Raw genomic sequence first — 15,611 nt, 5'->3', positions numbered from 1 at the left:
AGAATGTAAGATATACACCATATCAGCAGAGGAAGAAGCAGTCTACTGAATTAAATTTAATATCAACTAAATTTGAAGGATTGCATTACACAGTGTGTAAAATAGATATTTGAATTGACTTTAGGAGAGAATTATATCCTATAATTTGTTTTGATGTTATAGTCTGAATTCATCAATCATTTCAGATTTTTTTAATGTAGATGGTCGATAAGTCAAACTAAGATTCCTGTAGTCCTTTCGTTGAACAGAGTTCGCTTTTGACCCGGGAATGTTCCGGTTGTTCTGTAGTGCTTAATGTGGAAGAGTGCTTTATGTTGGCAAGCTCAAAAGATGTTTAATTATACATTGCTTATGTACTTCAGCAACATGCTTCATACCAAGAGAACAGACCATCATTCACAGTATGGATGTACAGTAGTTGCAAGTATTTTAAAGTGTATAAAGGCGAAATGCTAAACAAAAATGAATGCCTTTATACGTTTTCTCTTTAACAGAAAAGAGAAAGTGTCATAATACAATTGAGCTGCAAAATTGTAGTTCTTTGCACCTTGCACGCTTTAGTAAGCATTACTTAATAACCAGAGCGCCACAGTTATCCTTGAGCACAGCTTGTAATTGAATATGCATAACAAAAAGAAAAGGGACTCATTGCAAATTAGTCTGCTGCAAATAAAGACTCAGAATGAATTAAAATTCATCAGTGTGGTATACTGCAGATCAGGGATTCATACTGTATATTGCTGCCCCTCCATTCCACTGCATTGCAGAAATGTCTATATTTTATTAAATTAAATCAAGGGTTCTAATGTTAAAACTGTGTATCTCACTAGTAAGGCTTCTTTTAGAATATTGTGTAAAATTTTGGTCACCACATAATAGACAGAGAAGAGTAACCAGATGGATAAGAATTTAGCTGATTTTAGGATTAAAGGAGTTTCTTGAACTGACAGGGATCAGCCCTGTTATCTGCAATAATTAACCTCACATTAAGCGCATGCATTGTAGAAAAATTTGTAGGTGATCTAAGTACCTTACAGAATGGCTGTACTAATGCAGCAGTAATTAGCTCTGGGGGGCTGTAAATTAGCATTATACATTTGTTTATACTTACAGTTTTGGACAGATTTGAAACTGACAATATTTGTTGCATTTTAATGCCTTTGTGTTGATCTGTTTTTATCATTTATTGACTGAACAAGCAAGTCTGTGAGGCAAAATGAGTTTTCCATGTCCTTTCACTAAAATCACAAAACACACACACAGATGCAGAGAAAAGAGTAAAGGCGACACGAGCAAACCACCTTATGCAGAAAGATCTGAACCAGGAACTGTAAGCGGTTTCCATTCTCTCATGTTTTGGGATCTTATTGCTCCTTCCAGTCAGCATAAAGTTTCACCAGGAATGAATCACCAGACAGCTGCTGCTTAACTCTAGCTAAGACCTGTGACAGTCTTGCTCGAGTAAATGTAGTGCTAGTCAAGACAAAAAGAAGTGTTGAGCTAAAGGAAATGTTTGTAATGTCATAAAGCTAGTGACAAAGATCTGCCAACTAAACTCAGTCTATAGGGCCACATTAGGAACAGATGCCCTGTTAATTGCTATTCAATAACTCCTTATCTTTATGTAATGCTTTTCATCCCAAAGGATCCCAAAGTGTTTATACACATAGAAGGGGCCCCCAATCATCCCCCTTTGCAGCACAGCCTCACTGCACAGCAGATGAGCTGGAAAAGCGAGACATGACTTCACGAATTATATTAGGGGGAAGAACGTGAAGGAGGGTACATCAAGTCCAGAGTGCAACGGGCCATGGGATCTGTAAATAACAGATAGGTCCTTGTTTTAACATCTCAACTCAAGGATAGAACATCCTTAAAGCAATATGTCCCAGTTAATCGCCATGGGGCACTGGTTTGGACATAAGGAAGAATGCCACCTGCTGGTCTACCAGTACCATTTACTGATCTCCCATACCAGTGCTGATCATTTCCGGCCTTGCTTAGCGAAGTAGAAAGATGTGATAAAAGATGGCCTAGTTGAACAACATCAGGCCAACCGCCTCCACACCTTCCACAGTTTAAAGATGACACCTGCCTGGTCTCAATGTGTAAATAAAAGGGAGACCAAACCTAAATTCTTGTTCGACTAAGCAGTTATTTATATGTGCAGTGGCAGAGAAATTTAATAGAGATTATCTACCGAACCTCCTCTTAATGCCAAGTCATAATGTGCAACTTTCCCCCAGGTACTGAAAGCCTTTGCACATGAGTGAAATATCCCAAAAGCCTTAATTATACACCTTCGTCCCACCAGTGCAGTTCTTCAGAACACAAAGACCTTCCATTTGAGTCTAACTGGCAGTATCAGTAAATTGCTGATTTTAAACCCCTACACAAGTTATAAAAGCCGTCAGCCCAAGCATGATTGGCCTCATAACTAGCTCTCAGCTGTGCTGCACTCCTGCTGCTGACAGCAAATATGCGTTGAGAGTGTGTGTGTAGAGAAGGGTGTGTGAGCAGGGAGGGGGAGGAGGGGTAGGAGCTCGTGCCCGGCTAACAGGGCACAGCTATCCATAGCCACTCAAGGTCACGCTTCCCATAAAGAACGGCACTTAGCACAAAGCAAGGCGCTTCTTTTTAGCAACACTGCTGAGAACTGCAGGAGTGGGAGACATGAACTACTACTCCTTAATTCTACCTTTTGTGATTGCAGTGCCAGACATTCATCGCTGACTCTATAACATAATAAAGCCTATTCATAATCAAGTCTCAATGATGAACAGAAAACGCTCGTTCTTTGATGAAACTGGATTAGGTTTTTCTTACAATATTTTGAAGTACGTACTTTATTTGAGTTGTTTGTAAAATGAAAAAATAATTTCTATTGTCCTTCCCCTATACTAGAATAAATTCAGACAATGCCTTATGCATATAAAGAAAACCCGTAAGGACTATTCCTCTTCTAAAAATCCAATTCCATCCATCTGAGTTCTGCTAATTCTGAAAGGCAGATATAGTACCTTCATCCTTGGCCTTTGGATCTGAAAGACAAGTCTCCAAATGTGCCTGTAAATGAGGTTTTTCCAAGTCATGCTTTCCAGCACTGATGCGTTCTGATGACATTTTTGAAATGACCCATCACTCATTTCAACTCTTAACCTCCTCTCCTGCAGAAGACACAATACTGTAAATGATCACACCCAAAGCGAGAATTGTGATATGTGGAACTTGTGTTCCCAGTTCAGATCTCTTTCAAAGGTGGAGGGGGGTTTGCCGATCATCAGAGAACATTTGATATCTTTAAACGTGACCTAAAAAAAACCCCAGCTCTTCAAGGTCATTTTTTTAGTAGTGCTTTTTTTATTGTTGGTAAGTTGCAGAGAACCGCAGCCAACATTTTTGTTTTTTTATAAACAAATTTGCTGGAAACGGTGAATTTCCAGAAGCTGAAAACTGGGAAGAGCCTGCTTTAAGGAGGGTAGGTCATGCACAATGCAAACAAGGGAGTTAAAAAAAAAAAACAACTAGCAAATGTACATTTCTGGTGATTGTAGCAAGCTTTCTAGAGCGTACCAAAACAACAAGTCAAAAACATTTTTTTGCAAAACCTAGAACATACTTAGAAGTTCAGGGATTTTGGACTATGGACATATTTTGCAGGCTTTAAATAATTCTTTGGAATTTGCTGACATGCTCTTCTCCCATCACAAATTAAGCTTAAAGGTGTGTTTGACTGGACTTTAACCTGTGTGCATATTGTCATGGTTACCATTTTTCAGTTCCCTTAAATTGTGTCATCTCAATGTCAGTGCTTTAATACGCCCAGCAAGTCACCACGGTAAAGCATTAGCCATCTCAATTTTAATATTTTTCAGAGTTCTCATAAAAAGATCTCTCTTGCTTAAATATTCTAAATAAAGTTAAGGTCTGGCTGCCGTCTGCTTAGACTCTTAATTTATATATTACAGCAGTTGCTCTGCAATTTCCATTTTCCCTATTATCCCATCAACCTGGTTACTTAATGTCCTCGAAGCTTTTAAGATGCGGCAACAGTGTTTTTAATTGCACCGCCTGAAAATGGCCATTGCGATCAACCTTGAAAGATACTTAAACACGTTTTTTTTTTGTGAAATCAACTGGCTGTATCGAAAGCTCTCTGTTCCTGTGGATGAACACTGCTAGGTTGGAGAAGGAACTGTTAAATATCATGAAAAGAAACCATTGACATCTATTGCTTGTCCTCCTGGCCAGTGCACAGATTCCGGGCGCTGTATTCTGTTTTATAAATGGCAGATTAATGGTTGCCCTCAGACACTGCACTTGTTTGTTTTTTTCCCCCATGACTTTTTTTTTTGGGGGGAAAGCATTTGAGTTATGACTGTATATGCATTTTTTATACATCTATTTGCGCTATTGTTTGTGCCTTGGGATTGTGCCTCATTTTGATGAAAATATTGTACATTTGTACATCCTGTCTACCCAGAATTCCTAGGGAAAACCCCTCTGCAGCAGCACATGGCAGGAGCCAGCCCTGCGAGCCGAGCCTCTGTTAAATACTGCATGGCGGCAGTGTGCTCTGCCTTTGCCGGTAGGCGAACTGGGAGATCCTTAGTAGAAGTTCATTCCCATGAACATTAGCTAAGAGATCTTTGTGGGTCCAAAACAAAGAGCTGCTTTATGCCAAAAGCTTTTTTATGAGCTGAATTTTATTCAGCTTTTGACTAGCGAGTTTCAGACCGGGAGATGCTTTGACGGTTGTCCTGTCAAGTTTTGACTGGGTGGGCAAAAGGCTCCAAGAGTGGGACGCTGGGGACACCTGTGGGGGACACCGACATTTCATACATCTTAACCGCATCATCGCTATTAAGGGTCCGCTGCTCGACTGTACTGTTGAGGACGTTTGAGGTCTGAAATGAACATTTAACATATCTGGATCCGACTTGACTTGTCAGTTGAAATGGGGACGTGGACCTCACAGAAAGAGGCGATTTGCAAAGGGGGCGGACTGTCGGAACAGTTTAGAAATCTACTGATTAGTCTCCTGAAAGAGCATGGTAAATCTGTACAGAGGGCACCACTCTTATCTTACACAGCACTCAGTCATGTAGCTTTTTTTTCTTTCGAAGGGGGAGGGGAATCTTTTTAGCATATGGTTTTCAGTAAGGCAAGCAAGAGCAGAGAGGTCATCACATTGTGAGCAGGTTTTAGTGCAGCTTTTCAGCTGTAACCCGTTGCTCAGGTTTTTGTCGTGCCCGTTTTGGAACTGGTTACCCTCCCTCCCTCACCTTTATCACTGAAACTGTCATACTGTAGGATTTTAAATCTTTTTGATATCCCAGGGGTGACCTTGGTGGTGAATGACTGGTGCATATATTACTTGTTTCCCCATATGTAAACCACAGAGCCACCTAGTGGTTGACACACTATATTGTATTCTGTAGCTGCCACTTGGAATGCACGTCTGCTAAAAAAAAACAAAAAGAGTGCCGTTTCATTTTTTTTTGCAACGTGTGCAACTTGCTGTGATGTGAAAGCTTTTACACCACTGTAAACAAGGAGAAATTAAATTAATTTACAGACCAACAAAAAAAAGTGCATCATTGTGTTTATCTGGCTCTTTGGATCGACAACACAAACACGTTAAGCGGTTGTCTTTTTTATATTGGAAGAAATTTAATTTCCAAATTAATTGAAATTGTTGAATTATGTGAGATTGTTTACATTTTAAACCTCTCCTTATAAGTGACAGATCAGAAGAAAGACAAGTTCTTTTTTCAAATCAGAACAAAGCCACAAGCAGCCTCATGTTTCTGATTTCTCAAATCCTGCTGCTACATCCTACCCTGCAGCCACACCACCTCTCCTCGACCACACCCCGTCTCATGTCCTTAAGACGCCACGCGTCTCGTCAGGCTGCCGACGGAGAGACACCCCCCCCGCTCTTCCTCCGCCCGTCCTCCAGGGGTCGCCCTGCTCACAGCCACCCCTGGGAGGAGAAGTCGTGCTGCAGCTGCCTGAGCTCGGCCTCCGAGAGGGGCTGCAGGGGTGGGCGGCACACCCCTCCGTGATACCCGGACCACTCCATCACCTGCTTCAGGGCCGCCACCCCAAACTTCCGCGTCACCTGCGGGGGCGATGGGACAGCACAGGTCAGATGCAAGCTCATTTTTTTCCCCACCCGCCCCCTCCCTCCAAGACGATCGAGATCCTTTAACGTTACAGTTGCAAAGAGAACAATGGCAGAGAATGACATTGGGGGGCCTGTACATACGCACGGCGAGAGTGGTACAGGAGGTCCGGCCTGATACACCCCGCTGTTGCACTCACCGCAGTGTTGGGTTCGATGAGCCGGTATTGCAGCTCCCTGGCCTCCTCCCACCGGCCGGCTAGACAGAGCTGCTCGAGCTGGCACACCTGATGCCCCAGGACGTTGGCCAACGCACACACACCTCCGACCGCCCCTGCAGCAGACAGCCAAGCAGAACGAGCGAGAGGTCAGGCCAGCGTGGGAGAACGCAGCCTCCCCGCTGAACCCCCCCATGCGTCACGGCCTAGCCGCTCCTTCACCGACCACATTCCTCCCAAGTCCTCCTGCAGCGCGAGTGAAATCAATACTGCTGTGGCTAGCAGGTCTGACTGTTCACTCTCCATAGCGTCTCAGTGCCGGCTCTCCCAGAAGAGGTTAAATGTGTCGCTCCAATCAGAGGTAAAAGATCTTTTCTGCCCACAGCACCCTGCCTTTTACATGGATGTGCAGCCTTCCTGAATTCTAGTCCCACAAATCTGAGGCTACAAAAAGCAGAACTGCAATGTTAGAACATGATAATACCATCATGTAAAGGCCCCTTCTTACAGGACATCCTTTGTTGGGTATGGTTAATCTATTTCTAGCTTTCCAACAATATTATACAGTGCCTTGCGAAAGTATTCGGCCCCCTTGAACTTTTCAACCTTTTGCCACATTTCAGGCTTCAAACATAAAGATATAAATTTTTTATTTTATGTGAAGAATCACCAACAAGTGGGACACAATTGTGAAGTGGAACAAAATCTATTGGATTATTGAAACTTTTTTAACTAATAAAAAAATGAAAAGTGGGGCGTGCAAAATTATTCGGCCCCCTTGCGTTAATACTTTGTAGAGCCACCTTTTGCTGCGATTACAGCTGCAAGTCGCTTGGGGTATGTCTCTATCAGTTTTGCACATCGAGAGACTGAAATTCTTGCCCATTCTTCCTTGCAAAACAGCTCGAGCTCAGTGAGGTTGGATGGAGAGCGTTTGTGAACAGCAGTTTTCAGCTCTTTCCACAGATTCTCGATTGGATTCAGGTCTGGACTTTGACTTGGCCATTCAAACACCTGGATACGTTTATTTTTGAACCATTCCTTTGTAGATTTTGCTGTATGTTTGGGATCATTGTCTTGTTGGAAGATAAATCTCCGTCCCAGTTTCAGGTCTTTTGCAGACTCCAACAGGTTTTCATCCAGAATGGTCCTGTATTTGGCTGCATCCATCTTCCCCTCAATTTTAACCATCTTCCCTGTCCCTGCTGAAGAAAAGCAGGCCCAAACCATGATGCTGCCACCACCATGTTTGACAGTGGGGATGGTGTGTTGAGGGTAATGAGCTGTGTTGCTTTTACGCCAAACATATCGTTTTGCATTGTGGCCAAAAAGTTCGATTTTGGTTTCATCTGACCAGAGCACCTTCTTCCACATGTTTGGGGTGTCTCCCAGGTGGCTTGTGGCAAACTTTAGACGAGACTTTTTATGGATATCTTTGAGAAATGGCTTTCTTCTTGCCACTCTTCCATAAAGGCCAGATTTGTGCAGTGTAAGACTGATTGTTGTCCTATGGACAGACTCTCCCACCTCAGCTGTAGTTCTCTGCAGTTCATCCAGAGTGATCATGGGCCTCTTGGCTGCATCTCTGATCAGTCTTCTCCTTGTCTGAGCTGAAAGTTTAGAGGGACGGCCAGGTCTTGGTAGATTTGCAGTGGTCTGATACTCCTTCCATTTCAAGATGATCGCTTGCACAGTGCTCCTTGGGATGTTTGAAGCTTGGGAAATCTTTTTGTATCCAAATCCGGCTTTAAACTTCTCCACAACAGTATTACGGACCTGCCTGGTGTGTTCCTTGGTCTTCATGATGCTCTCTGCGCTTTCAACAGAACCTTGAGACTATCACAGAGCAGGTGCATTTATACAGAGACTTGATAACACACAGGTGGATTCTATTTATCACCATCAGTCATTTAGGACAACATTGGATCATTCAGAGATCCTCGCTGAACTTCTGGAGTGAGTTTGCTGCACTGAAAGTAAAGGGGCCGAATAATTTTGCACGCCCCACTTTTCATTTTTTTATTAGTTAAAAAAGTTTCAAAAATCCAATAGATTTCGTTCCACTTCACAATTGTGTCCCACTTGTTGGTGATTCTTCACATAAAATAAAACATTTATATCTTTATGTTTGAAGCCTGAAATGTGGCAAAAGGTTGAAAAGTTCAAGGGGGCCGAATACTTTCGCAAGGCACTGTATATTCTACTCAATGATTCTGATCTAGTTTATTCAGTATTTAAGGAAAAACAATCTCTGATGTGATTGTATTCATAATGACGTGCCTTAAAAGGTAACCCATATACAAATTCTAATTCCAGTGAGTGTACATCTGCCATGTGAGCTGCACTTTGCATCAGATCAAATATTTTTGCAGGCTTTAAAATAACTGAACCACACTCAGGCGGGACTTCAGCATTTGTCCAAAGTGTGCTCTCTGAAGAACTACATATGAAGATCCTGTATTCTGAAAGGATAAATCGACTGAGACACACCATCACTTTGATTGATGGACAGTAGGTGCCTGAGGGAAGACAGGACAGATCCAAGTCATTAGCTCTCAGCGATGTCGCAGAGGCTTCTAATGCGCTGCTGTGTGCCGTTTTCAGTCAGAATTAGCCAAGGCCGATCTTACCTACAGAATAGGCAGCCAGCAGGAAGCCAGCTGATCCTGCCAGCACTTGAAAACCCTCCTTCCGGGTTTTGTGAATGATGAGAGCAATTCTAGTGATCTTGAGAAAAAAAACACAAAACGTCAAGTCGTTTTCCCCATCTGATAAAAGCTATTACCCTTCAGGCAGTAATTAAATAAAAAATTTAAACCTCATCACTTTCATTAACCTGGTTAAGAACTGTGCACTGTGCAGTTTTCTTTTCAATTATATTCACTGATATAGACAGTTCTAACTGAATAACACTTGCCCTTACTCAGTGCTTTACCAAATTAACCGTATTGTAATTCATTTTTAACCCTTGGCAAAACCCTGTCCAAGTGAGGAAAGAGCAGACCCCCTGAAGGTCCACGCCTGTTTTTCAGGAACATGTTTCTCTCTGGGCGTGTGCAGAAGTGGACTGAAGGTCTTACATCCCCACCACTGTCCTTCAGGCCCACAATGTTGTCGTGCTGCGACAGTGTGAGCACAGCCTCCACAGGCAGGTCCAGGCCGGTGTTCCCAGGAACACTGTAGAGGATAACAGGCACAGGGCTGGCATCCGCCACCTGCAGGGGGAGACGGAGAGGCACAGCTTAACACACACCTCCATTCCCAGCATGACAGTCAGTGCCAACCAGCACCTTCAAAAATCACAATGTGCACTCAAACAGACATGCACGCTTTGAATCTTTTACTTTATTTGTCATTTACAAACTTACAATTTATTTTCATGAAGGAAAAAAACAAAATAAACTAAGGCCGATCAGAGTGAAAATGTGCTACTGTAACACTTATGGATCTAGTGATATGGAGACGTTCCCTTGAGCAAAGAGCTTTGCCATGAAGCTCCAAAGCACAAGGCGAACTGCCTCAGGAGAGACCACTTTCAAACCCTGCTAAAAAACATGAAGGCACAGGCCTGATGTCATGAGCAGCAGTGTGTGCTTTAAATTTTACACACACAAGGCCCATATGTGGGTAGCGTTTTGTCCAGTCAGAGAGCGTACCCGTGTGTAGTGGTGGATTAGTGCTCTGCTGTCCATTCTGTTGCGGTAGAAACACGGAGTGACCACTAGCACTGCGTCTGCCCCAGCCTGCGCCATCTTTTCACTCATCAGCACTGTCGCCATGGACGCTGCGGGGCAGGAGGACAGGGTGTCAATCACTCTGTTCTGCACTTCCTGTCATAATTCTAACTAGACGGCCCAGGAGTCGTGCCAGTCACCTAACTGCTTCAACTGTACCGATACTACAATAATGGTGCTGTAATAGAGAAATGGACAAGAACTTTAAAGGAGAACACGTCCTGTAGCAGATGCTGGAAGATGCATAATCATTAGATTTAAAACATTCTGTTTATTAGCATATTTAAAGTTAACGAGTTCTGAGTTCTGCATTTAGCATTAACATCATGACAAAAAGTCTATGATTGTAAGCTACTGTGTCATTTAATATAATCCTGTAAAATGGTATATCATCAGCCCGTGACTGCTGAAAGGGGTCACTAGGCCTGTTCTGCACACAATCCCTCTACAGGGTGGCTGCTGATCTTACACTCGCAGCCGGATCCTGCGATCACCAGCTTGTCCTTGGGGATGCGCTGTCGCACCCTGTGCACGACCTCCACTCGCTCCTCAGCTGTCAAATAGGGATACTCCCCATTGGAGCCCTGGACCACCAGCCCTGCCACACACACAGGGGAGACAGACAGCAGTCAGGTGGGTGAGCTGCGGCACTCGAGAAACCTGCCAGACTCTAAGAGCATGCTGGAATATGAGCTGAAACACATGCTTTGGACAATGTTTCTAAAATGAAAATATTAAAGGCCTTTTTCCTCTTCGTCAGGCACCACGTGTGCAACAGCCATCACCTACAACTGAGACACATTATATACAGGCATCCATCTATTATCATGGGAAAGCAATGGATGTAAGGCAGGGTACACCCTTGATGAGACACCAGTCCTTCACAGGGCACACATAAATTCACCCCAGGGCCAATTTTCCCAGAAGCCAATTAACCCACCAGTATGTCTTTGAACTGTGGGTGGAAACCCATACTGACATGGGGACAACATACAATCTCCACACAGAAAGCCCCCCAGGAATCGAACCCGGGGCCCCAGCTCCATGAGGCAGCGCTGTGAACCACCATGCCTGCTGTCCTCAGTCAAGTTAGTTTCATCTTAGTTGGCCAAGAAACACCGATGCTGCTGTCCAAGAGGATCCACCTCTCCAGACAAGAGCGTACTTCTACTTACAGAATATTGCCAGAAATAATGTACAACATCAGGCTTATGCTTAAAGAAAAAAAAATGTACCAGGCTAAGACCGGTGGCTGATGTTCCAGGACAGTGCCAGAGTCTGTCTGGGTCTGACTGCACTGTGTCAGGGTGCGACCCTGTGTCTGAGAGGGGCAGCCCTTACTGTGCCAGGAACCTTTTCACCTGAACTCCGATAGCAATGACCGTCAGCTCAGATGGATAGCAGGAATAGATCAGCTATCATACCCACAAATGGCTGCTGGAATTTTTCCATTTCCAGGTCAGTTACAGACTGTACAGTGTGCTAACCTTCCGACTAAATGCATGAAACTAAACGACTTGTTCACCAGCAGGACATTCCTACAGCTTCTAGTATTATTCCTGCTACCAGCCAGTCTCTTTTTCCAGGTGGGAACAACAAACACTGCCCTTTGTCAGAGAAATTATAATTAAAAGAGAGGTCACTGGGAATCCTTCTGCTGCCTCACCATACAGCAAGGAAAAAGTGTGAACAGACATGGCACACTGCAAAGTCTGCAAAATAATCTGACCAACACAATGCGATCACAAAACTTGTTTAACTCTTCCATCCTGCATCGAAAACAAAAATCACAACGGTATCTTAAAAAAAAGATACAATTCTAGTTAAATAATCAGTAATCTGCTCTCCTAAATGCAGGGTCTTTTGAGGTTTTAACTTTATTAAATAAAAATAATGTCAATATATATAAAGAAATTAGTGTTGACACTTTCTTCACATTCATTGGTCTTAAATCTGTGGCCTTGTAGAGTTAGGAGCCTAGTGAAATCATGCCATGAAAAAATAACCTCTAAGTGCCTGGTTTTGGGACTGTAAATCAAACACCTTCCCTCACAAAAGATGAATTTACAACTTTTTTGTAACAGGTCTAGTGTGATGCACAAATAAGTACTGGGCCATCGCAAGCAGCATAAAACATAAACGGATGGAGTAAAAAATAAGAAACACACAATGGGCTGAACACATTTAAAGACATTTTACAATGGCATATAGAAACAAAATCTCTGAAAAGGTGAACAGAAACACAGATCAAAGAATTGTGATAAACGTTCAGTGTGAAAACAGAGCACCGGGCATGACAAACCTGACAGGGTTGATGGCCAGGCTGCTGCAAGATTTCACATCCCTGTGCAGTTGCAGGTGAAGGCTGGATGATCACAGTTGTCCTAATGACGGCACTGACGAGCTGGACTTCATTCAGAAAAATCTGATCATCGTTTTCTTGAAGCCTCGTCATAGTAACCTTAGCACTTTGAGGTTTGACTAGCGCTTGTGGTCTCCTGGGTGGGAAATGAACACTTCCAAACTGGCGGAGAGGAGTGACAAAACTGTCGCGGGCTTTATTAATGGATCACTCAATGGGAAGGTTACCCCTCCATCTGTGCCCAAGCTATGTTAAAGAAGAAGTTGCTTTGAACTCCATAGTCAGCACATTGTTCACCACCACATCTCTCCACGTTTTCCTCCACCAGGTCAGTCAAGGACACCACACTATCAATCTGCAAACATCACATTACACAACTCTTTCTGCTGTAACGTCAGACGGTCTGTGGAAATCGGCTGTCAACATGTGTCCTAGGACCCCCCAGACCCGTGTCCCCGAGTGCAAACATTGTCCTGCCGACGGAAAACCACAGAGCCTCCGCAGGTGCAGAGATTTCTCTTCCTGGCTTGTCTCCTGCTGTAGCCCGTAGCCCGTAGCCGCCCAGGTTTTAAATAATCATGCAAATGTATGAGACAGATGTGACGGTGGCTGGCCGATATGGCCTCACAAAAACACACACAAAACCTGATTCTCTGGACTAGTTTGCCGATTGGTCAAACAGAAAATTTAACTTTTCAGGCAACTTCTCTAAAGGTCAGGCTTTAGTTAATCAACTCAATAGCAACCTGGTGATCTCCATTATGCGTTCATATGTCTTTTGCTATTCCTGCTTTTAATTAAAACTAAAACCTTCCTACATTTCTACACATTCTATGTCAAGTCATCTCAGCGATTTTAAGTCAAATACAATTTACCAGGCAACTAGTGTTATTTTGTAATCGCATGCCAGGAGTTTTAGTATTTAGTTATTCCAAGGAGCAATGCTACTCCTTTTCAGTCAACATGCCTACTTTCTATTTTTAATATTGATGCAAGACTGTTGCATTTTCCATAATGCAACAGTAACTATTTCACTGCAAAAGGAAGCTAATGACTTCGTATCACCTTTGCAAAATACAGTAGCTAAAGATGTCATTTGTGCAAAAACGAGGAGAAAAGAATTAGTGTACATTTTCCTGGCCTGTAAACCAACTAAACCATGCTGTAAGAAAAGTGAGTTTCATCTGTGCACCTTACCTCTGAAAGGTATCTTGGAGTATTTCTCCAGGTTTTCATCCAGTTTCTGATAATCCACCAGTTCATTCTGGGCGAACGGCGTGGCGATGGGCGGGTAGATTCCTCGGATATCGAGTTTGCGTCTGAAACTGTGGCTCTGCGTTCGCTTGCATACCAGCCACGCGCTTCTTCTACACCTTCCAAAAATTACACTTACAGCACCAAGCATACCGTACTGAAGTTTTATTCCGTCTCTTTCATGCACAGTTAATAGAACTGCGCGTATTTGAGCTTGCTGAATACAGGCAGACCTCCTCAAGTTAATACGTAACGCGTCTATTTAAATATTAACTGGCCTGACATACAGTTGTCAATAAATCTCTATTCCACGTCGTTTCAAACGCATTTCTATCATAACCAGGGTTATTATGCCATTTTATTCGCCAAGCAAGGTATTCTATCGAGCAACGGTAGCTATTATTATTGCTTAGAAAAGTGTTAATCTTGAAAAGCGATTTAAGTACTGTTTGAACTCATAATTGCAAAACATCTATATCTCACGGACATTTATTTAACTTTTAAACAACCCCTTGACGTGGCACCAAATGTATTTAATGATTAATTGATGAATGCAGTTGAATTACTAGCATTATGCTTTGCAGAGGCTCTTTATAAACTAAATTCACATTGGCCAGAGAACACATCTCCCTTACTTGCTGTCCCACGGCATACGCCTACCAATAAGGGATATCTATAAACTGCATGTCCCAACCACAAGCGCAAAATTAATTCCCAAACTCAAACCCAAGTACCCCTGAAGCTATTCGATTTTTTATTGTTGATGTCCTGATAATTTTGCAGTTTCAAAATGACGTGTTTTAAATTATACACTTTGTTTTTGCATATTTTAGCGGAATCTGAGCATTTTCATTCCACCTCCACCCATTCTTGATGAAGGCAAAACAATTGTATTAAACACTGCGAATAATGAAGCAAGTATTTAACTAGGGGTAATGTGGCAGTTTAATCATGACGGACCCAAAACTATTTTCACCAAAGGGAAAAAAGAACATCAAAAATCGTTGTGGTACCTTAGGTTCATTCTAATCTTTGTAAAGAGAAACAGACATCTTTTGTATGTGAAATTTTGGAAATAATTGAAAGGCAGGGATAGCCTTGTCAAAAATGGCCATTGTGCCATGTATCGAGAATTTCCTGGGCAGGTTCTAATGCATACACAATTATGACTTCTAAACACCCATTCATGGTAACAATACAAAGTGACCTTTGCTGTAGTCCAATTATAAAACCTTCCTGAAAACGATTGAATTCAGAGCATTAAGGAAGTTGCACTGTGTCTTCTTAATTGCTCTGGAAAATAGCCTTTTTCATTACAAACTGAAACTCATTTCAAACCTTCGCTGAACTGCTGTGACGTATCGCATAATCTTCATTGGGATGACAAAGGTTTCCAGATAAACTGTTACAAAAATAGGGAACATAATAAAACCTCAGGATTGACTGATTTAGTCTTTTGAAGCCACCGATTTTTAGAATTCTCACTGTAAGAGCCTCCTTAAAAATGCAACACAAATACTGATGAGGAAGGTGTCTTTCTATTTAAGAGAGAAAAGGGTATTTTTAATCTTTGGTCTGATAGACAACGATACTGATGAATGAAGTGATACTGATGAATATAGAAGTAACAATCATTGCCATAATCACACACCAGAAAACCATTTCAGAAGGCAATCTGTACTATACTTTGCCATTTGCAGAACGATGCAAGATTTATTTACACCTGTGATTGAGCACATCACATTTTTACATTGTGATGAACAATCAAACAGCTGGACAGTCTATTAGGAAGGAGAGACACACATCACCCATGCATGTAGAGAACCTCATCATATACTAGTTGGGTTTGTGATAATAAGCTCCTCTAACTGGCAGACCGATGTCCAGGACATTCCAGGATAGTTCTGGTTAAAAAA

The 15,611-nt window shown here is 42.5% G+C and overlaps 1 protein-coding gene across 1 annotated transcript; it reads right to left on the bottom strand.

The window, feature by feature from the left end:
* Positions 1–3,339: 3,339 nt before the first annotated feature.
* hoga1 (4-hydroxy-2-oxoglutarate aldolase 1) lies at positions 3,340–14,278 on the bottom strand. The gene is made up of 7 exons (XM_015347843.2): positions 13,639–14,278; positions 10,549–10,677; positions 10,002–10,129; positions 9,426–9,560; positions 8,976–9,072; positions 6,328–6,461; positions 3,340–6,124 (listed from the first exon to the last, which is right to left on the bottom strand). Exons 1-7 carry the CDS (start codon positions 13,844–13,846, stop codon positions 5,975–5,977), a joined length of 981 nt encoding a protein of 326 aa, XP_015203329.2. The 5' UTR covers positions 13,847–14,278; the 3' UTR covers positions 3,340–5,974.
* Between the last annotated feature and the right edge of the window lie 1,333 nt (positions 14,279–15,611).

The sequence above is a fragment of the Lepisosteus oculatus genome, chromosome 4, assembly GCF_040954835.1.
Source record: "Lepisosteus oculatus isolate fLepOcu1 chromosome 4, fLepOcu1.hap2, whole genome shotgun sequence".
Taxonomy (NCBI): Eukaryota; Metazoa; Chordata; class Actinopteri; order Semionotiformes; family Lepisosteidae; genus Lepisosteus; species Lepisosteus oculatus.
Note: the sequence above shows the minus strand (reverse complement) of the source record. Positions and strands in the feature narration are given on the sequence as shown.

Excerpts from the sequence above, each read along its gene's own strand:
- hoga1 (XM_015347843.2), bottom strand. The coding sequence starts at position 13,846 with ATGCTTGGTGCTGTAAGTGTAATTTTTGGAAGGTGTAGAAGAAGCGCG. Across the intron at positions 10,678-13,638 it reads CTCCAAGATACCTTTCAGAG|GGCTGGTGGTCCAGGGCTCC; the intron begins GTAAGGTGCACA and ends TGTGTGTGGCAG. Across the intron at positions 9,561-10,001 it reads TAATCCACCACTACACACGG|GTGGCGGATGCCAGCCCTGT; the intron begins GTACGCTCTCTG and ends CTCCCCCTGCAG.